At 42.1% G+C, this 20,949-nt stretch overlaps 1 protein-coding gene and 1 long non-coding RNA gene across 8 annotated transcripts in view; one reads left to right on the forward strand and one right to left on the reverse strand.

Annotated features, from left to right (window-relative positions):
- The window catches only part of DDR2 (discoidin domain receptor tyrosine kinase 2), a 117,362-nt gene extending 99,336 nt beyond the window's left edge, over window positions 1–18,026 (forward strand). For all 7 annotated transcript variants that reach the window (XM_084787180.1, XM_084787179.1, XM_084787182.1 and 4 more), the window contains 8 exons: window positions 82–212; window positions 863–1,073; window positions 2,414–2,637; window positions 3,908–4,035; window positions 6,063–6,251; window positions 6,526–6,760; window positions 8,812–8,961; window positions 12,829–18,026. In XM_084787180.1, coding sequence (XP_084643306.1) covers window positions 82–212; window positions 863–1,073; window positions 2,414–2,637; window positions 3,908–4,035; window positions 6,063–6,251; window positions 6,526–6,760; window positions 8,812–8,961; window positions 12,829–12,963 — 1,403 coding nt within the window. In that variant the 3' untranslated portion in view covers window positions 12,964–18,026. The remainder of the gene's footprint in view (window positions 1–81; window positions 213–862; window positions 1,074–2,413; window positions 2,638–3,907; window positions 4,036–6,062; window positions 6,252–6,525; window positions 6,761–8,811; window positions 8,962–12,828) is intronic.
- On the reverse strand, window positions 4,042–20,919 carry LOC311600499. Its single transcript, XR_014780263.1, has 3 exons — window positions 20,632–20,919; window positions 6,701–6,896; window positions 4,042–4,225 (listed from the first exon to the last, which is right to left on the reverse strand). It is a non-coding gene; the product is annotated as an uncharacterized lncRNA (long non-coding RNA).
- Between the last annotated feature and the right edge of the window lie 30 nt (window positions 20,920–20,949).

Consider the following 20,949-nt stretch of genomic DNA (forward strand, 5'->3'; position numbering starts at 1 on the left):
CTCCACACTCTGATCCACTTGCTCCTGCTTCCATTTGCCCTGTGAAATGATTTTCTTTCTGCCTTCTCTCCTTGGTCACAGATCCCATGCTTAAAGTGGATGACAGCAACACCCGGATCCTGATTGGATGCTTGGTGGCCATCATCTTCATCCTGCTTGCTATCATAGTCATCATCCTGTGGAGACAGTTCTGGCAGAAGATGCTAGAAAAGGTGAGGATGGGCACCATGGACAGGAGTCTGTGCCTGCATTTTCAACACTGCCATGACGCCAGGAACAAAGGGCAGATTATAACGTGTTCTAAGGGGTTAATGAGTTCTCTGGGGCTAACAAGAAGATAGTATGGAGAAGGTTGGCTATTTGGTGGTTTCTTTCCCTGCATTAGATGTAACTTGCCATTCTGTTTGGTATTAGTAAAACTTAGCATGTTATTATAACCTATGATATTAGGGTTGTCAGATACACTGCTAATTTAGCATGTTTTCAAACTCCTGAGTTAGTGGACATTTCAGTTTATGTTTACCAAGTCAAAGGGCTAAAGGATAAGTCAACAAAACCCATTATATAATAGAACTTGCACAACTCTAAAAACCAGAGAAAGTACTTGGCTACTTACAGGTTATCATAGAGAGTTGTGTGAATGATACTAATAAATGCTTCACTGAAACCTGATGAATGTTGTCCAAACAGGAATCAGAAGGCTAAATTCTGCCTTGAGGAAACCTTTGCTAAGTTTCTGTAACACAGGAATTTATGGAACCAGACTGACTCCATGTCAGCTGCAGTTGGCCAGGGGTTTGATAGAGAGAGGGCTGGAGTTTAGAAAGAGAGAGTGATGGTCCTCTCTATCCATGCCTTTCAGGCTTCACGGAGGATGCTGGATGATGAAATGACAGTCAGCCTTTCCCTGCCCAGCGAGTCCAGCATGTTCAATAACAACCGCTCCTCATCACCAAGTGAGCAGGAGTCCAACTCAACTTATGACCGCATCTTTCCCCTTCGCCCTGACTACCAGGAGCCATCCAGACTGATCCGGAAGCTCCCAGAATTTACTCCAGGGGAGGAGGAGTCAGGTGAGGATGATATCGTGGGCAGGAGATTGAGGGAGAAACTTTGATTCATATGATGTAGACACAACACTCTTGGGCAGATCAACCAATCCCTTAAGTCTCTGCCAGGCGCTAGAGAAGGGTACAGTCTGTCTCTAGGTTTGGTCGCTGCTGTTTCTAGTCTATTTTGGAACTCTTCCTTTTATACTTAACATAAAATGTTCAGAGGAACCCACAAAAAAATGCCAAAGTATCAGTGAGGTGTTACCCGAGGGAGAGCCAGGTAAACATCTCACTCTGTATGTGATGGGAGAAGGCTCAGCTGCTCTCCTCACTTGACACCAGCTGTCATGGGGTAAACTCTGGACTGGAAATTACATTGGAGGAGAAAAAAAGATAAATGAACCTGAAGTGAGGGCATTCTCTAGCTCTGGATAGCTCTCCAGATAACGGAATCATTTAATTTTTCTTGACTTCTCTTTGGGAAATACTCATTACACTAGTCTAAGATTTTACTTTTGTAGTAAGTATCATTTTAGCTTTTCTCGATAAAAGTATTGGATAAGGTACATAGTGCTAGTTGCTTCACATCCCAGTCCCCTTTAAAAAGTGCTCTAGAGTGGCATCAGGAGTCATGCTGGGCATCCCTGGCATCCTCAGCAGCTTTCCAAGGTCATCAGCCTCAGGAGAGGACGGCCTGCACCCACTGATGCGATTAAACAGAAATATAGAAGCTTGTCAGGGAATAAACTTGCTGAAAGAAGAATGGAAATTACCACCCATTCTATCACTGATGGAGTAAAAATCATAGGAAGGGCAAACTGAATTCATCTAATTTCCTAGAAGAAGCAAGATGAGTATATATGAACTTCTATTTTAACAGAATTGAAGAAATTAACTTATTTCCGAAAGTCCACAAAGTCTCCCGTATCAATCACATTCCAACTTTCTAAAGTTATGGTATATTTTAAACAAGGTCATATAAGTTCAACCTGCAGTTGTTTTCCTCCCTAAACCCTGCTGTTAAATTAAGAGAATGTGTTATTAAACCTTCAACCTTCAAGACTACCATCCTACCACAGCATAAGCCCTCCTAAGGCTTAGCTGCACGATTTCACAGGATTAGTCAGGGAACTTGTTCATGAGGGTGCCTCGTGGGGAGAGTGAGAAACAGAATGTCGGCCTACAATCTGAAGTCCAAAGCAAAGGTGTCTGGGGGAAGCGTGACTGCTCACAAGTAAGTATGTCTGAAGAGGGTCAGGCCGCCGTGGGGCCAGGTTCTCACTGCCCCCTCAGCTCTTCTTAGAGAAATCTCCACAGCTGCCTTTGGGAACCAGACTCAGTCCCGATGTCTTCCTTCTCAGGCTGCAGTGGGGTTGTGAAACCAGCCCAGCCCAACGGACCTGAGGGTGTGCCCCACTATGCAGAAGCCGACATAGTGAACCTCCAGGGAGTGACGGGTGGCAACACCTACTCTGTGCCTGCTGTCACCATGGACTTGCTCTCGGGGAAAGATGTGGCTGTGGAAGAGTTCCCCAGGAAGCTGTTGACCTTCAAGGAGAAGTTGGGAGAAGGCCAGTTTGGGGAGGTGAGTTGCTCTTTAGAATGAGGCACCTGGTCCTTGATGATGTAAAGGAAGCGGGTGGGTCAAGAGGGTAAGAAGAAGTGAGCTCGCAGCACAAGGCCTCGCCCACTTGTTGGTCTGCACTGCTCTTGGGATGGATAGCTAAGGGTAGCCTCACGCTTGTGTAAGAGCTGTGGATTTCTTAGCATTTCTGATTTCTGTACAACAATTTTAAGAGAAGCAAGTCACCGGAGTTCAGATGGACTAGAAAAAAATACTCAAGGCTTTCAAACACTGTTTGCAACAGGTCGCTGTGCGTGGGGCTCGTGGGCACCATCATCTTTTACGGATTATTTAGAAACATCCTGCTGCTTGCTATCATATTTTTTTTTCTCTTAGTGAGTTATATGTCAAAATGATGTAAAAAACGAAACGAAACAAACAAACAAAAACCAAACAAACAAAAAAACAAAACAAAAAACCTTGCCCCTGCCTTTGGTTCTGGAATTAACCACCAGGGAATGAACCACTACAAAGACAAGGAAGCACTCTCTTCTGAGCTGCCCTCGGAATGGTCCATGTAATATTAAAGCCTTCACCCTTGCACAAGTCATCAGAACCTTTGGTGAATTCAGAGCAGTGTTTTCAGCTGTAATAGGGATCCTTGAATCCTGTTATCTAAGCCCCAAATACAACAGTCTGTTTCAAATGAATATGTCGTTGACTTCCTGTATGGATCTTATATTCTCCCTTGGGGTGGGTTTGGTGTGAGAAGAGGCAGAGGGGCCCATGACATCTGTCGGTGTCGTCACGTGGATATGGGTTGAAATCCTACGCTCACCATACTGTTGCTGACACACAGGCATAGTTGACAACATTCTCCTCATCCTCAGGGACCATCTTAGCAAACTGCCATATGTTTTATATGTTAAGGAGTTAGCTTTATCACATCAAAGTTGAAGCAATTATGTTGAGTGGTATTTTCTAATGGAGTTGTGGTGTGATAAAATATTGCCACGTAGATTCTTTCCTGCCCATACCAATATTCCATTCAATGTATACTTTTTTTTTTTTTGGTAAGGCACCAAAATACTACGTTAGCTGGGTACTTTAGCATTGTTTATTAATTCTGTTGGTTACTTGAATCTAGGGTATGCCACCTGTAAGCTCCTATTGTCTCTGGTTACTTTGTGTGCGTTGTAAGAGTTAGTTTATCTCCAGGACATGCCCAGCAAGAGTACTGAGACATCTCCAGGAGAAAGGATGATGCTGAGACTCGGTGACTTTTGTCTAGGTTCATCTCTGTGAGGTGGAGGGAATGGAGAAATTCAAAGACAAAGATTTTGCCCTCGATGTCAGTGCCAACCAGCCTGTCCTAGTGGCTGTGAAAATGCTCCGAGCAGATGCCAACAAGAACGCCAGGTCTGTGGTCTGCATTTTCAAATCCCCTTTGCTTGCTTCTTGGTTAGGATTGGGAATATTTCTGGATATTTCTGAGTTTTTATTTTTCTTTCTTCCTTTGAGATGGGAACGTCTCTGAGCTGTCCCACAGGCCTGCTGGTAGGCTTCATGCTTCCAACGTGGCCAGAAGTGCCCATCTTTTTCAGCATCTCTTTCAAACAAAAACGTATTAATTTGTATTATATTCACTATACACGTACTTCCTAAGTCCCCTCACCCAGTGCACACAACAGCCCCATATTGTTCTTCACTCATGGAACCCAGACATACTCTTGCCTGTCACCCTCACTTCTTGCTGACTTTTCATAAGGACACACATCTCTCTCCCTACATCTTTGCATTCTCCTTGTTTTTCACATCTCTGTTTCTACTCTCGTCCTGTTTTTTTCTCTTTAATGCTCCGTTTCTTCTATGTTCAGCAGCCCCTCACAAATGAGAAGCTACTTCTACTTGGAAACACATCCATGGACCTCTGAGCAAAAGAATCCACAGTCTTTTAACAGGTTTCCCAACTGGCTAGTAACCTGGATCCTTTGCCGCATAGCATTGCTGTTTCCAGCACACTGCATTGTCCCCTGGCAGCCTTTCCTTTACAGTAATGGTGAGTTCATCCTCACCCAGAGAGGCGTGCTGGCGGAAAATTAATTGCTTGTGTCCCATTGAAACCTGAACATCTGGATACCACATGCATCTTCCCATGTGTGTTGCCTTGCTTTGTCTCACTGATAGTCATCCCAAGAGGAGGCTTATTATTGCTATTCCCTAAATTACTGTAAATTCCAAACACAGTGGTAGGTTTTATCAAAAGCCTTACAACGGACAGGATGTGGACTGATGAGGAGAGAAAGGTGAGGAAATGGAGCTGTGTGGCCTTTCACATTTTGACCAAGAGCTTTGTCTCAAGAATATTAACATGAATAAAAATCAACACTGTCTCGGTCCCACAGCGAGATGGGATATTTCTCATTTAAACCTTTGCACGTGGCTAGGAAAAGTGGCAAATGAGAAAAAAGATATTGTATGAGATAAGATAGTGTATTTCTAGGTTGTTGAGGTTGGTGAGATTTGCAGGAGGCCCACCTGCACTCATTCTTGTTTGGCAGGTCTAGATTGCCTAAACTCTGGATCCTCACACGTCACCAAAACCCATGGTTTGGAATTCACAGGAAAATGAGAGGGAGATGCTGAGTCAGGACTACGTTGGTTCCAAGAATTTATATTGACAGAATCTGACTTTCAGCACAGAAATTTCTGTAAAACTCACCGGAGTTACAATTAGAAAAAACTTCTAATTGATTTGCTCCTGTAGTTGTGAGAATGTGGGCTACTGCCTCCATGTTGGCGATTTACAACTCAAGTGTGGCTGTCACTATGAACTCAAACAGTCACGAGTTTGGGGCAGAAGAATACTTTTGAAATGATTTTATTGACCATCATGGCCAACACTGTTTGAACAGGCTAGCAAGTCACCGTATGCTGTGGCTGATTGTTCATGCAGATGGTATTGGGAAAAGCCAGTAGGAGAGCATAAGGAATCAAGAGGGTGGTTATACACTTTGTAATAAGTATCTTCACTTTATTTGTAGTACAATTCAGTAGCTTTTGAAAGAGGCAAATACCTTACAGCACTTGAATTGGTTGTTAGTGAAAAGCTCCACTTGCCGGCTATTTTTAATCAACACATACTTAAGTCAGTAATGTCAACAACTTTTTACGTAGAGGGCATGATGCCAAATACTAGGGATATAAAAGTGAGTCATAGGTCTTGTCCTGGAAAATATTATTATAGATTAAATAGAGGTCTGTTGTGTTCAAGGAAGAGTTGAATATGATAGTTCTGGGTGCCAGTTTGTCTGTCGTCTCAAAGATTAACCAAAGGGGAGCACGGCGTGGTGCGATGGGTGGGGACGGACATCACTGTGCATCCTTCCTGGCTCAGTTCTGACTCTGACAACCTCTGACTTTATGTACAATCACATCCTCCAAAGGAATGATTTTCTTAAGGAGATAAAGATCATGTCTCGGCTCAAGGACCCAAACATCATCCGTCTCCTGGCTGTGTGCATCACTGACGATCCACTCTGCATGATCACGGAGTACATGGAAAACGGGGATCTCAATCAGTTCCTGTCCCGCCACGAGCCTCTGAGCTCTTGCTCCAGCAACGCCACAGTCAGGTAAACGAGCCAGGTCTTTGTCTTTTCCCTGCGGTCATGAGAGTAACTCTAGGGTGTGGAAACCGGAGTGGTGAAACGTAAGGTTTCACCTGTCGTTGGGAGTACTGTGAGGGAACCAATTAGTGTGCGGTGAAGGATGGAACAGGTACCCTCTGAGGATAATCAAACAGAATCTTTAGGTACCCTGGCAGGATACAGATGGTTCATCCCTGGTTTGCTGATTAGAATATGCCCCCTTTACAGCTACTTTCTCTTTTCTTATGTGTGCCCCCAGTTATGCCAACCTGAAATTTATGGCTACCCAGATTGCCTCTGGTATGAAATACCTTTCCTCTCTTAACTTTGTCCACCGAGACCTGGCTACGCGAAACTGCTTAGTGGGCAAGAATTACACCATCAAGATAGCTGATTTCGGAATGAGCAGAAACCTGTACAGTGGGGACTACTACCGGATCCAGGGCCGGGCGGTGCTCCCCATCCGCTGGATGTCCTGGGAAAGCATCTTGCTGGTGAGTTTCTACATCTGTGACCTGCTTGCTCAGGTGGGAGGCTGGGACAAACTGGAGGCAGCAGTAGGCAAGCTCCATAGACCTTGATATTGTCCTTGATTTGAGAGGATCTTCTCTGGGCACTTTATATTTTTTTCTGAAAAAAAAAAAGTAATACTATATGAACTTTAGGGGAAAAGTTTAAAAGTACAAGGAATTTAGTATCTTTCCTGCCTCTACCCTTTTACTTATTGAATGGTCTTAATTCCGGGCATTAAAATCCTTATCTGTTAAAAACTTATTTTGCAATGTAACCATTGCATTTTCATAACCGTGCTTCCCATTAATTGTGTAGAATGGTCTGTGTGTTATTGTCATAGTGATTTTTTTTTACTATTACTTGTTGAATCCATCATTTTTCATTTCTACAATTCTTACCTAATTCTTAGTGTCCTGCATGATGAGTGAGTGACTTCAGATGTCTCTCTTGGAGCTCGATCTTTCTGTCCACTTATATCTGAGTCACTTAAATGTCCATTTTACAGCCGCTCTGCTCATTGGAGGGATGAATAAACTATGAACTTTCACTTTATACAATGCTACCTTGATTGTCTTCCACAATATACAGAGAAAATCCTGAGCCCACTTTGATTTTGTTCATTTCTAGTTCATCTGATTATTTCTAGCTGATATTCACATAGGATTCCTAAATTAATTTTGAGATAGAAAATGTGCATTATCTTCTCCTCATCAAGATAAATATGGTTAATGCTTTGGAATATTGCCTTTGAGGGCTTTTTGTGCATATATTTCTATGTATATATGTCTTTAATTTTAAAAAAATATTTAATTATACAGTTGTATGTGTATGTATGTATGAGGTGGGGGGTAAGAGTGTGCATGTAAGGACAGGTGGCTGCAGAGGCAGAAGAGGGTGTCATACCGCTTGGAGCTGGAGTTACAGGGAGTGGGTGGTGGGAACGGGCCTCAGGTCCTCTGGAAGAAGAAGAAAAAAATGCTCATGTCTGTCTGTTGTCTCAGTACTCTGGAGGCTGAAAAAGGAATTGCTGTTAATTAGACCGAAGTGTGGGTCAGATAGTGAGTGAGAGCCTCTCTCAAGCAAAAAGGGAAGAAAATAAACAAAATGAATGATGCTATGATGTATGCCATTTTACAAAACCTTAATGACCTTCTTATCTATCTATGTATGTGAGCCTTTATTTTTTACCAGTTTCTAACATAGTTAGGCATTTTTAAGATCCAAAGGTGCTGTGTGGTATTAAAAATGACATGCTGGATTACAGTTACAGGACTATGTTTCCTACTCCATTGCATTATTAATGGACTTACTAAACAGAGTAATTTAGTGGCTTGCACCTTTTATTTTTCTGATCTAAAAATCAATACCTTCTGCCCGTCTGTGCCACTTTCTTTATTTAACAGAAAATGTGTATTTAATGAGTGTTGGTCATATCTGATCTCACTGCTGTCACTTGGCAATGCCATCTTCAAGACTGTGGCTGCCACGGAACAGGGAAGTGAAAGTCATAGATCCACCAGGCCTAACTCCAGGCACTTAAAACTCTTCCTTTATTCTATCATCAAAACCACTGATTTCTCACAGTAATGTAGGCGGTCCCTGGGATTCTCCAAGGTGGTCCATATCCTACAGGTGGTCCTCCTGGTGTTCAGAGCATCGGGGGGGGGGGGGCGCTACAGGCGTCAGTTCTAATCCTCACTCCAGTGGCTTACGAACTGGATCTTTCAGCTTTGGAATAGAATCCCCAAGAGAAGTAAAACTAAGCTGAGGTCACAGGGTTGGGAGAACGACTTCTTTCCAATATGTTCACATTGCTACTTCCAGTTCCTCCATCTGGCTGGTTTCAGCATTCCTCCTCCTCCTCCTCTTCCACCTCCTCCTCTTCCTCCTCCTCCTCCTCTTCCTCCTCCCCCTCTCCCTCCCCCTCCTCCTCCGTAGAAGAAAGATCAATTCCAGGTGATGACTATGGAACACGCTCGTTTTTCTTTGTGCCTGGCTTGCTCTGATTTTTCTCCTTCTTTCCCTTCAACAGGGCAAATTCACCACAGCAAGTGATGTGTGGGCCTTCGGGGTGACGCTGTGGGAGACTTTCACCTTTTGCCAGGAGCAGCCCTATTCCCAGCTGTCGGATGAGCAGGTTATTGAGAATACTGGAGAGTTCTTCCGAGACCAAGGGAGGCAGGTAAGAGCTGTTGAGGATGTGGACTTGGGTGCTGTCAAAGGAGGGAGAAAGGGGGCTCCCGACCATATAGGAAGGTCCCGCTTAAGGATGGAAACAAAGTCTGTTTCTGGATCTAGGCTGTCTGGCAAGTCTGTTTGGTGGTAAAAGGGAGTGAGAAGAGTTAATAGCATTGATTAAAAAAAAACACCTTAGAATAAGATACTGTGTGGGTTTGGGCTGGTGAGCAATGTTTCTGGATTTGGACATGCACAGATAGGCTGGTATACCTTGATCCTTCTCTGGGAAGGTGCCTCTGAGCCTACTTATAGACAGCTAAGCCCTTCAGCTCACAAGATGCCCTGATTGCATCAAAGATCCAGCTTTCTTTTGTTGGCCACGATTTTAATGCTTCTGCTTTAAAGCTTGCTAATCACTAGAGCATTACAGTCCCCCCCCCCCCACACACAAAGTGGTCTGTCTGTAGCACACTTCACATCGCATCATCTCTAACAGGCACCTGGTAACAGCTGGAGAAGGGTTTCTGCAGGAGATAAATTATGGGTCGTCTCTGGCTTACCCTGACAAGGGAGGAACAGGGATAGTACACAGTGCATGCTGAACATGAGAGTGGATTTGCAATTTAATGTTTACCTCGGTGTCTTTAGACAATGCAGTAGTAGCAGGAATTCTAAACCATCTATTTCTGGTTAGAGGGTGTCTTAGTGAAGGTCTCTATTGCTGCGATGAAACACCATAACCAAAAGCAAATTGGGGGAGGAAAGGGTTTATTTGGCTTACACTTCCACATTGGTGCAGAGGGCCATGGACCAGTGCATCTTACTGGCTGGCTCATCATAGCTTGCTCAGCCTGCTTCCTTATAGAATCCAGGACTACACGCCCAGGGGTGGCTCCACCCACAGTACCCTCTGTAACCAATCACTAATTAAGAAAATGCCCAACAGGCTTGCCTACATCCAGATCTTACGGAGGCATTTTCTTAATTGAGGTTCCCTCAGGTTTCTCAATTGAGGTTCTCCCGGATGACTTCAGCCTGTGTCAAGTTGACATAAAATCATCCAGCACAGGAGACAGTTGCTCTCGTACTGTGACAAAGCAAAGATTTGTTCTGGTGTCCATGAAATATGCAGTGGACCAAGAAGAAGCATTTTATCTTCCTAGATTAATATACACAAACCACCCCTTAAAGGATGCATGGCCAACTAAGAATTATGTGTTCAGTTAGAAAACAGATCCTGCTCATTAAAATGATGATCTTACTTTGAGTGTTATCCTAGAATCATAGGCAGAAGTGTGGTTATTATGAGCCTCTTAGTTTTCTTCAAATTATTATTTATCAACAGAAATCCTGAAGTGTCTGTTTTTACACAAAGGCAAATTAGATCATCACCCATGCCACAAGAGGAAGGTCTCCAAGTTTTTTCTTGGGCACTGTTTGTTTTACATTAGTTTTCATGATGCTAAAGGTGATCACTAAATAGTCAAGTGTTATTTCAATTCTGCTATTCAGTTTCACAAGAACACATCTTTTAAAAGCATCTGCTAATTATAGAAATTCTCATTTCTAGTAATCTCTAGAACGTTACTTTTCTTATTTAGTTTTACACAGTCTATGGGAGAAGGCCCACTATTTTTTACCTACACAAGACACTAGCAGTGTACCAAATATACATTTTGACTACCTACCAATGGCCAAGTACTGTACTCAGATATGTGACTGAATCCAGGCCAAAGCCAAATATCCCCATCATGTTCTGAGTCACTTCTCAGTTACAACTGTACATTTTGATAAAAATTAACAAACTTGGCATATCAAATGTAAATAAATGATAAACACAATTTATTAAATTTTATAAAACATAATTACTAGTGTGTTTATAATTAAAATTCTAGGACTCATGTTTTAGAGTTTGACATGAGCATATATGGACAGGACTGTCTTTATCAGTGGCTGGACAGCTTCTGTGGTCACTTGAACTACGCAGACATGATGAACTCATTTTCCAATAGTTCAACTAACCTATTGGACACAGGAGATACAAGGAAGAGGAAGGACAGTGTGGCTAATATAAATTCTAGAAGACACTTCATACTTAGGGTTCATAGCTTAAGCAAACTTTAACCAATTTCCCTTCAATTTAAAATGCTTAGGTGGCCAGGTATGGTGGTGTACACTTTTACTCCCAGCACTGGGGAGGTAGAGGCAGGCGGAACTCTCTGAGTTTTGAGGCCAGCCTGGTCTACAAAGAGAGTCCAGGACAGCCAGAGATGTTACTCAGAGAAGCCCTGTCTCGAAAAACCAAAGTAAAATAAAATAAAATAAAATAAAATGCTTAGATGTCTATAGCAAAATTTTCAACCATTAAAAATGTATTTGGAATGTTTGCTTTCAATTTACAGTCACAAAATATGATGAAATTCAGATAGCATTTACTCACAGTATAAATAGAACTAAGTATCTAAAATTAAAGAGTTGTAAATTTTACTTTGACAAGAGGTAACAAAATGTTATATATGATATGGAATATTATGAAATGTAACTTCAATTTGTCAAGTCCATAACATTTAAAGGAGGGCCTTAACAATTTTAATTATTTACTATTGTAATTTTATTGATATGTGTTGGCTTGGAATGGATTTTGTTGTCAATTGTTGTTGCTTTTGAAACTGAGTCTTGTTACATTCCCAGGGTGGCCTTGAACTCAGATCCCCCTGCTTGAGCCTCCTGAATACTAGGATTATAGGCCTGCTATGACCACACCTGGCATTCAAAGTAGCTGTAGTAATTTTTCTGAAATTCTATAGTAGGATCCTCAGAAAGCTCAGCAATTTTAAGGTTTTGTTTTTTTTTTTAATCAGCGATACACAAAGAATGTCCATCATGCTGCAATCTTACTGATAATGGCTCCTTTCTAATGCTTGGTATTTTATAGCCATAGCTTTATAAATTTGGCCTTTTTTAATGGTGAATGAGGAGTTGGTGGACACCTGTGATTATTAGACCCTGGGTAAAGCCCAGTTCCTGTGATACATGATACAGTGCAGGCTGGTGTTGCATGAGGTGAGGCAGAACAATGGGGAGAGGTCAACAATTAACTAGGTATAAACATCGGGTTCAGCGAAGGCAGTGATGACTTGATAGTTCAGGGATCATGGAACGTGTAAGTATAGCTTAGTAATCTGTTAATATAGCAGGGTATTAAAGAGCATAGGTAAGGAGATGATAGTAATACAATAGAGAAGGCAGGAGATGGACTGGGTTTTGGCAGAGTAGTATCTTGCTTGTAGAGTTGGTAACTGGCAATTTCAGAGTAGCATCCTAGGCTGGGATTAGGGCATAGGGCATAGTGAGCACAGCTGTTAGTGCAATCTAATCTTTTCTAAATGAGACCAACATGGAGGAGAGGACACCTAGTGAACAATGGTAGGCATCACAAGGATGCAGCCTGCATCCATTTTCTGCATCTGGCTGAAATACTATTCCACTCAAAATTGCAATAAAACACCAATTTCTTTATGGAGCTGAAGCTACAAATGTACTTTGTTTCTGTCATCTTGGCTCAGCCAAGAGTCAACCTCAGAAACTGCAGATCTGAACTTGTTTTGCACTGGTTTAATGTTTGGCATGAAGATAGGGCCCACAGAATGGCCCCTTATGAAATGGCACTTGAGAAAACTAGGATAGACAGAGGTGAGAAGAGAGGGGCTGATGAGCTAGGACTCTGAGTTGGAAGAATAGACACGCCATACCGTTCATTGTTGTTGAATCTAATAAGGTGCTGAGGGTATAAACCAAGCTATGGCACAACCCATTCTCCACTTTCCTCCTAACACATATTTTCTCTCTTTTGAAATGTTTATTCCCAAAGATTTATCTCCCTCAACCAGCCATTTGCCCTGACTCTGTGTATAAGCTGATGCTCAGTTGCTGGAGAAGAGAAACCAAGCACAGACCATCATTCCAAGAAATACACCTTCTGCTTCTTCAACAAGGGGATGAGTGATGCCGTCAATGCCTGCCTATGTTCCTGTGGCCCAGGTCCTCCCCACAAGGCCTACCGCTCACCCACGTCCAAGCCACTCCATCGGGACATTTAATGGACCGGAGAGACAGAGAATTATTCACTCTGCCCTCTTACTATCTCTTGTCTCTTCCACTACACTTCCCTACTCTCTACCACTGACTCATATATACTTTTTTTTTTACATGAAATAACTAAAAAAGAAAAAAATATAGAGCAGATAAAATTTAGTAAAAGAAATATTACTTGATATACCAAAGTGTTAGATAATGAAGACTAGAAACTCAGATAATTTATAAAGGTGATGCTTATGTTTATAAATGTGCAGGTCCTACAACAGTTTTCCATGTCACTTTCTGTAAAAATACCTTAAGAAAGAAAAACTTGAAGAATATGAATGTCTTGGAAACCATGAGATTAGAGATTAGGGTAAAAGAAAATACTTGGTAGTCATGAGGAATTGCAGGACTTGGCATTCCACAACTAACGATGGTTTTCTGACTTGAACATGAACCTCTCTCTCTCTCTCTCTCTCTCTCTCTCTCTCTCTCTCTCTCTCTCTCTCTCTCAATCTCTCTCTCCTGTCAAAGTGAGTGACATATACTTTAAAAGATCTACCTTGTTTCTTAGAATGAATGTTTTCTTCATTCATGGGCAGAGATCAGGGTAGACCTATGAAACAGGGCATATGGGTAGGAAAGTGTCTGCTGTAAGGTTTGATGGAGTGTATACACAGGCAAGATAGGTTGCACAGGTTTCTCAGTAGACAGAGGTAAAAAAAAAAAAGGGAGGTCCAAGGAGGATGAGTAGCAGGGGTGCTATCTGTAGTTCATGTGTGAGGGTCTTCTCTGTCTTGCTTTTTCTTTTCCACCTGTGTGCTTTACTGACAACTTGACTTTAATCAGTAAAGCCTGGGGTTTGGATATTTTCATGGTTTGCTCCTTTGGTTCATGTTGCCTAGTTCTATTTTTTTCAGTCTGTGATGCCTCTGTGGGACCTGTAGGCTAGGGTTTGAACTTCTCGGGCATAAACCCAAGGCTATGTCCAACATACAGTACATCTGTTCTGAGTGTTCCCAAAAGGTTGGCCTAGGCCACTGAAAGAAGTTATAGGAAGACTGTTCTCCACTCTTTATTGGGGGAAAAATATTGAACCAGAATATATAGAGGTGAATGGGCTTTCCCAGAGATGGGGAAATCTCTTGTCTGAAAAGTTTCAGATACTAAGCTGAGGAACTATGCAATGGAGAGGCTCCTGACCACTGTCAGGATGACCCACATATGTCAGTGTGGACCAACGAATGGATGAGCATCCAGTGTCACAGAGTGTGCTTTTGCCCCAGAGACAGGGGCTGGCAGCAAAGCATGAGGTTCTGGTTTCAGGATTCATGGAAACAGATGCACCATCGAGCAGGAGTTGCCTTAGAGACAATCCTAAGTATTTAATCCACCATAGACTATCTGGTTCAGCAGGAATCTAGAAAAAGAGACCCCGAAGTCCTGTAGAGGAAAACCAAGAAAAGATTACTGAATAAGCTTCTCAAGCTGAGGGGAAATAGCCGTGGTCTGCCTCTGTTGTCTACCCAGCCAGCTTGTTCCATGGTCTTTTAGGAACCTGACTTTTCCTTGGTGTAGCCTTGTGCATGGCTCCTGGATACAGCATTGGTATAACTTTAAGTCTTCAAATTAATTTTGTAGCTCCTATGCAGTCATTGTAAATTCTCCCTTCCCACGGCCTTTCTAACGTTCTCAGCTTTATTCTTTCCCAAAACTAACTTTGGGTCATTGATTGGAGAGGTAGGCGAGCATTGGTTGGAAACTCTGGCCCCTTTCTGCCTCAAGGCAAGCATGCCATCTTCCTAAGTCTTCTTGTTTCTCTGAATTTGTTTCCTTATCTGACTAAGGAGAAAATTGTATCAGGTGGCAAGAAATCTGATGTTCTGCTAAGCCTTGTGCTTGTTGGAGAAGTAGATTTGTGGTTGATGTAGGTTCAGTTACTTCTCAGAAAAGTATGACCTGTAATGGAGATCCAGAGAGACATTTAGTTATACTGACACCTGCCTTGAATCTGCTTTAGACTGGCCAGGTATTTCTGCTCATTATTTTATTTGATATTTCTAAGGCTAGACATATTTCTTTCATAACTCTTGGCTATAGATTCTTTAGGATTCTGCTCCCAATTCATTGTATTCCTTTACCTGCCATTTAAAAATCATGTTTAAAAAAATTTCAGGACTTTGCATTATGGAAGTAATCTGTTCCAGATGGCTATCAAATATGTATCATCATGTACAGGCACTTTTTTTGTATGAAGGCTCCACCTTCTGGCACTGAAACCTTTGTATTATAGACACAGGTTTAGTTTCTATTTACACTTGTAGAGTTTAGCAGTACAGTATGAACATAGTAGGTGGTAAGGGTTTACTCTGTAGACTTAACAGGTAGCTCAAATCTAAATGAGAGGAATGAAGGTAGGCTTTAGAAAAGAAAGGAGAAGCAGATGAGAAAGCTGTTGATCTATGTGAACCATTTATACCAAAGCTGTCTGTTCTTTAGACTGTTGTATCTCAATGTATCCCTTTATTGATGAATGTACTGATAGGCAGGCCCAGTAATTTTTAGTGCTGGATATGGCACCCAGAGCTCAAACATGGTAGGCAGGGGCTCTGTAATTGATCTACAGTCTCAGTATCAATGTTCAGATCTTGACTTGTTGACCAGACAAATATGTAACTACTCACATATGTGACCTGGAGTGGAAAGAAGTGCCCTGAGGGGGTCATGCATTGTGGCAGCTGAGGAAAGATCACCTGGGAGTGCTCAAAATGGTATAACAAAAGAGGGCTGTATGTAAGTGTTCAAGAAGTGTTTTAAAGAGCAGTTTATACAAGTGTGTGCGTGTGTGTGTGTGTGTGTGTGTGTGTGTGTGTGTGTGTGTGTGTGTGTCTGGATGGATGGAGATGATGATGAGAAAATAAGAAAGAAGGCACCATAAAGAGAGGCAAGGAGAAGTTGTGGGGAAGACATAGGGAGAGGCAAGTAAGGCGAGGTAGAAACAGGGCAAGGGAGAGAGCTGAGGGAGTCTAGGAAAAGTGACTTGAAAAGAATGGAGGGTAAGTAAAAGAAAAAAATGATGGGTGAGAGAGCCGATATTTATTAAAATGACGTTAGATACATTCTAGGAAATGGAAGGGATTTTTGCAGAGTTGAGGAAGGGGATGGTCTTCACTGTTAATAGAAGCATGTAGCCATTAGAGCCATCAGGGGAGTGACCTCTTCATTGTAGGGGAAGTGGGCATAGGAGCAGTTTGTTCTCCCACGTGTTCTAGACCACATCTAGTGCTGGTGAGACGCCAATGCTGTCTGTGCACTGGGATCGGTGTTCCACGTGCTGTTGGGGGTGGGTGAGGATGTAGAAATGGGGAGCTTTTGGTCATTAGTGAGTCATCTACTTTCCAAAATGCTCGTCCTTGCTGCATCCAGAATGGCCACAGGAAACAGGAAAACATTTGGGTGTAACTCCGTCAAGACTCAGTTTTATCTGATCTTTAACAGAGGGATGTGTCATGTTGGAAACAGGTTTGCCTAGTCCCACCCAGGCATCCCACAAGAAAACCGTGGTGTGGGGCTAGACCACGTGAAGAAGAAGGGAATTACATGAGGAGAACTGGGAAGATGTTCTGAAGACATACACTAGAAAACCTTTTTTTTTTTAATCCAAAAATATGAAATAAAGAGAATTACAATGCATTGCTATTGTGACTTTGATCCTGAGTTGACCTCATGGCCCTGGCCTTTGCCATCATAGTCCTTGTGACTTCATTTTGAAGCCAATGTCCTTGAGCACTGTGTTGGGGTAAGCACCTAGTGTCTTGGCAAGGTGCAGATTCTAGTCTACTCTGGAAAATCTTTTGGAACTGAAGTTTCATATTCTAGAAACAGATGAATGCCATTGGCACTTGGTGAATTATTTGGAATCCTGAATTAGGAAGGAAGAAATCTGGGTAGTTACTGAGGACTTGATTTTGAGCTGTTTTGAGCTCTCGCCTCTGATGAGCCCAGTAGGCTAAGCAGGAAAAGACTGGGGAATGATGGTTTAGTTGTCCATACATTTCAGAAACTTTTAATTTTGCAATTATCTGAAAATTCAAATTAAATCAGTACAGAGTGGCCTTACCCTGTTCTAGTTTCATCCTAGTAATAATATTTTAGTCTATTTCCATGCATTGAAACTATGGTCTACTTTGAGCTATTTTCAAAACTAAACTCAAGGCTTGACTCAGTCTCACCAGTTTTCCTACTGTGTACTCATTTGCTCACTGGATATTATTAGCCTTGTTGGTTTGTAACCTGGCTTTGGTGGCATACAGCATGAAAGATTCTATCTAGATCTTATTCTACAAACTAGAGAAAACAGCAAATTGACAAGCTCATTTATCAGGGAACAGTATCCCACCTATATGCTGAGTACACTTTCAACTGATGCTCATCATTACTGGACCCAGAACATCCATAGCGTTATACACCAAGTAATGGTTAACATCTCTGTTTGGCATCCCAAACAGTCCAAGAACTTAAGAAGAGTAACAGTATAAAAGGCTTTTAGGTGGAAGGAAACTCTAAGCAGAAGAAAGTGACTTTTCTTGGTGACAAGAAGGCTTTAAGGTAAACCAGTACTTTGGTCAAGAATTAAGTGGTACTTAATGGAAGCAGGGATAGTCTGTGGATAGAATAGAACACAAATGTAAGCTCCTAATGTGAGATTAAACATTGTCTTCAGAGGATCAGAGAAGCTTCATTTCACCAAACTGTTTGTCCTTAATTGCAATATCAGCTGCTAAGTTCAATGCAAACATGACAGCTTCCAGGGAAAAAGTTGAAATTCTAGTTTCATGGATCATAACCTTGGGTTTTCTGTTAGATGTTTTTAAGCTGCCCTGTTTATGGGCTACAGTTTAATAACTTTCTGTGGCTTATGAAGTTCCTAGCACACGAGTGAGTATTTTGTGAATTTTATGTTTCTAATGAATAAAGTATAGAAAAATTGTTATGTATCACTAGTGTTAATTTGGGGGGGGGATGCTTTATTTATAACATAGAGGGCTTATTTTCAATTAAAGAGAAAAAAGAAAGAAGTGTCCTATAGGACAGGATACAGTATGCCTTTGGATCCTTTGTAATGGTCAATCTGATTCAGCCAGCCATGCAAGGCAGCCCTCAATATACACTAGGTCAGAGGCAGAGAGCAGACTCTATCCCAAAGCCAGTTTTTTTTGGTAATGAAATATTTAGGTTCTCCCACAGACACCTTGCCAGTAACTTTTCAGGCCTTACAGGAGAACAGATCTATGTTTCAAAGCTAATCTACAATCACAATTGTATGTCAAGAAGATATTTGTCAAAGCAAAGCATGGGTAGCTGCTTTCCGTGCAAAGGTGTTTTCTTAAATAATAATAATAATAAAAAGAGGCATGGGTAACAAAGAAAGTTGAGAACACTCCTGCGAGCACACCAAGGATTGCAATCTACACTATTCACCCAAATGGTTCTTTGCTATTCATGAGTTCAGCTCTTCTTGCCCATGTCCTATTCCTGAGGACTGACTTTCTGCAGCAATATGGTGGACTCTTCTATGAGGAAGCAGCATCTGGGCTTTATTCTACAGGCTGTGGTGGATAATGGGTCTTGTTAAGGGCTAAACTGCAAATGGATTTAATTCCTGCTCAAAATATCATAGTCATTCTAAAATAGAATACACAAAAGCCCTCTGCATTAGAGAAAGAATGGAGCATGATGCCAATTGTGTTTTCTTTATTTATTATCTGTAACTCTGCCGGGTGATACACTGTAAATAACAGTGATTAAAGAGCCATGCTACTGACGGGACCTCCATTGTGCGTCAGCAGGCACAGTTCTGGGCAAGACTGAATGCATTACTTCAAGGGAAGAGGCCTGAAAAATATGAGCAAGAGAAGCTCGTTCCCAGCCCCAACTAGCAGTTGTTCGGTAGTCCTGCTCGCAAATTAGAGGCGGTCAATTTTGGGAAAGTCTGTAAGAAGCAAGACTAGAGCGTTGTTATCTGAGCAAAAGAGACTTCTCTCATCCTTACCAACTGAGTCATAAAAGGAACCAGAGATGAGCGTCAGGGCTTAGGGTAGAGACACATTTAGTATAAGAGCATAAATAATGATGGAGTCAGCACACCTACTATTCAACCCATAGACCAAGGCTTGTCAGGGAGAGGTAGACTCACTGTGTTCCACACCAAGAGAAGACGCCCCTGAACAATACAAACCCAAGATGAGTAGTTTGCCGTGATTTAAAAAAAAAAAAATTCACCTATGAATTAAAGTATATTTCAATTGTTTTAGGTTGTGTCCTTCCTATAGCAAACTGTTTTTTTTTTTAAAATAAAACATTCTAGTCTAATATTCCAGCCCATGTCAGGGCCCTGGAAGCAGCAACTTGGGTAGAGCAAATGGAGGAAGACACCCAGATTTCCTCACGGGGCTAGGATGGAAGTGATGGAGGAGAGAATTTTTCCGAAGTCTTCTGGGCCTCACGTCATTGAAAGCTGGTCCTCCACTGATTCTCTCTCAGCCTGTGAGGCGGAATCCCTTCCTAACACATGAGGCCTTCTGACAACGTGCCATGATGTTTTCATGGACAGAGATCACACTGTAACAATAGAGCTTTAGGGAAAAAATAAATCTCAAAATAAACCTTGTAGTAAGCTAATTAACTTTACAGTTTTGCATTGGGCCACTTACATGGCTACCCTAGGGTGCAGTGTGGATGTGTCTACCCCACCCTAGACACTAAGCTCTACGATTTCTTTTAAAAGGTGAGCTTTCTTTGTGAGGGCCACATAGTTCTCTGTGCTCTCTAACACGTCACCTCTGACTCCCAGGGTTTAAAAAGGATCATTTGGGTATAGAATCTCAAGATCAGGAAGATTTTTACTCCAAGGTTTTTAGGAAATATTGTAAAGTTACCATCATCTAAGAACGGTTGAAATGGCCAATCTCTTTTCTCAAGTTTTAGCAGTTAGTTGTTATCATTAATCAAAACATCTAGATCAAAACCCAGAAAAGATGACCTCAGTCACTCAGTGTTAGCATTCTGCTTCAGACCGCCTACCTGTGATGTCATTGCCTACCTTCCACGGGGGCGTGGCCCTGCCCAGTATATAGAAAGACAGACCTACCTCGCCCCTCCCTTTCTTACCTCTTACCCCCTTTTCTCTTACTTATCTCCTCTCTCTCTCTCTGCCTTTCTCTGTCTCTCTCTCTCTCCCCTCCCCCTTTCCTTCTCTGCCCATGCTCACTTAATAAACCTCATATAATGAAATATCTGTTGCCTGACATCTCATTATCTTATTTCTTATTATTAATCGTTAAACTTGGGATCATTGCTATTCATAATAACCACAGCTTTGAAAGAGGCATGGAGTTTGTTCAGTCATACTATGCATGATATTAGTACTTTTACTCAGTGTTAACCATGTATAAATAGCGAAAGCGAGAGTAAGGAGTATAATACTTGCACAGGGTACTTTATATGATTTGAATTTAATACAAATTGGACGTTATAGTTTGTATGCATTTGCCCGTCCCTCCCTCATTACCAAGCCCCGCCCCTTCCCACGTACTCATCTGGGATGGCTTGGCGACAAACATAGGTCCTTTACAATGGCACTGACGGAGATGACAGTACACATTCCTTTAGAGTTCTGAGATTCTCTGATTTTCAGTCCACACTCAGAGCTTGGAAATTGCTAACATGCCCGTGATTCGACATAAACAGAACCCTACGAAATCCACGTTCCCCTTCTCAAAGACGATGCTTTAGAGAAGGGTGGGAAAGTGGGTCCACACATCTTAAAAAACAACCTTGGACTTGGGTTCCTGCACCCCACCCCCTCCCAACCTCCCTCCGAAGTTTCCACCTCTGCCCGCCCGCTCGCTTG

The sequence above is a fragment of the Acomys minous genome (genome assembly GCF_964271855.1).
Source record: "Acomys minous genome assembly, chromosome: 1".
Taxonomy (NCBI): domain Eukaryota; kingdom Metazoa; phylum Chordata; class Mammalia; order Rodentia; family Muridae; genus Acomys; species Acomys minous.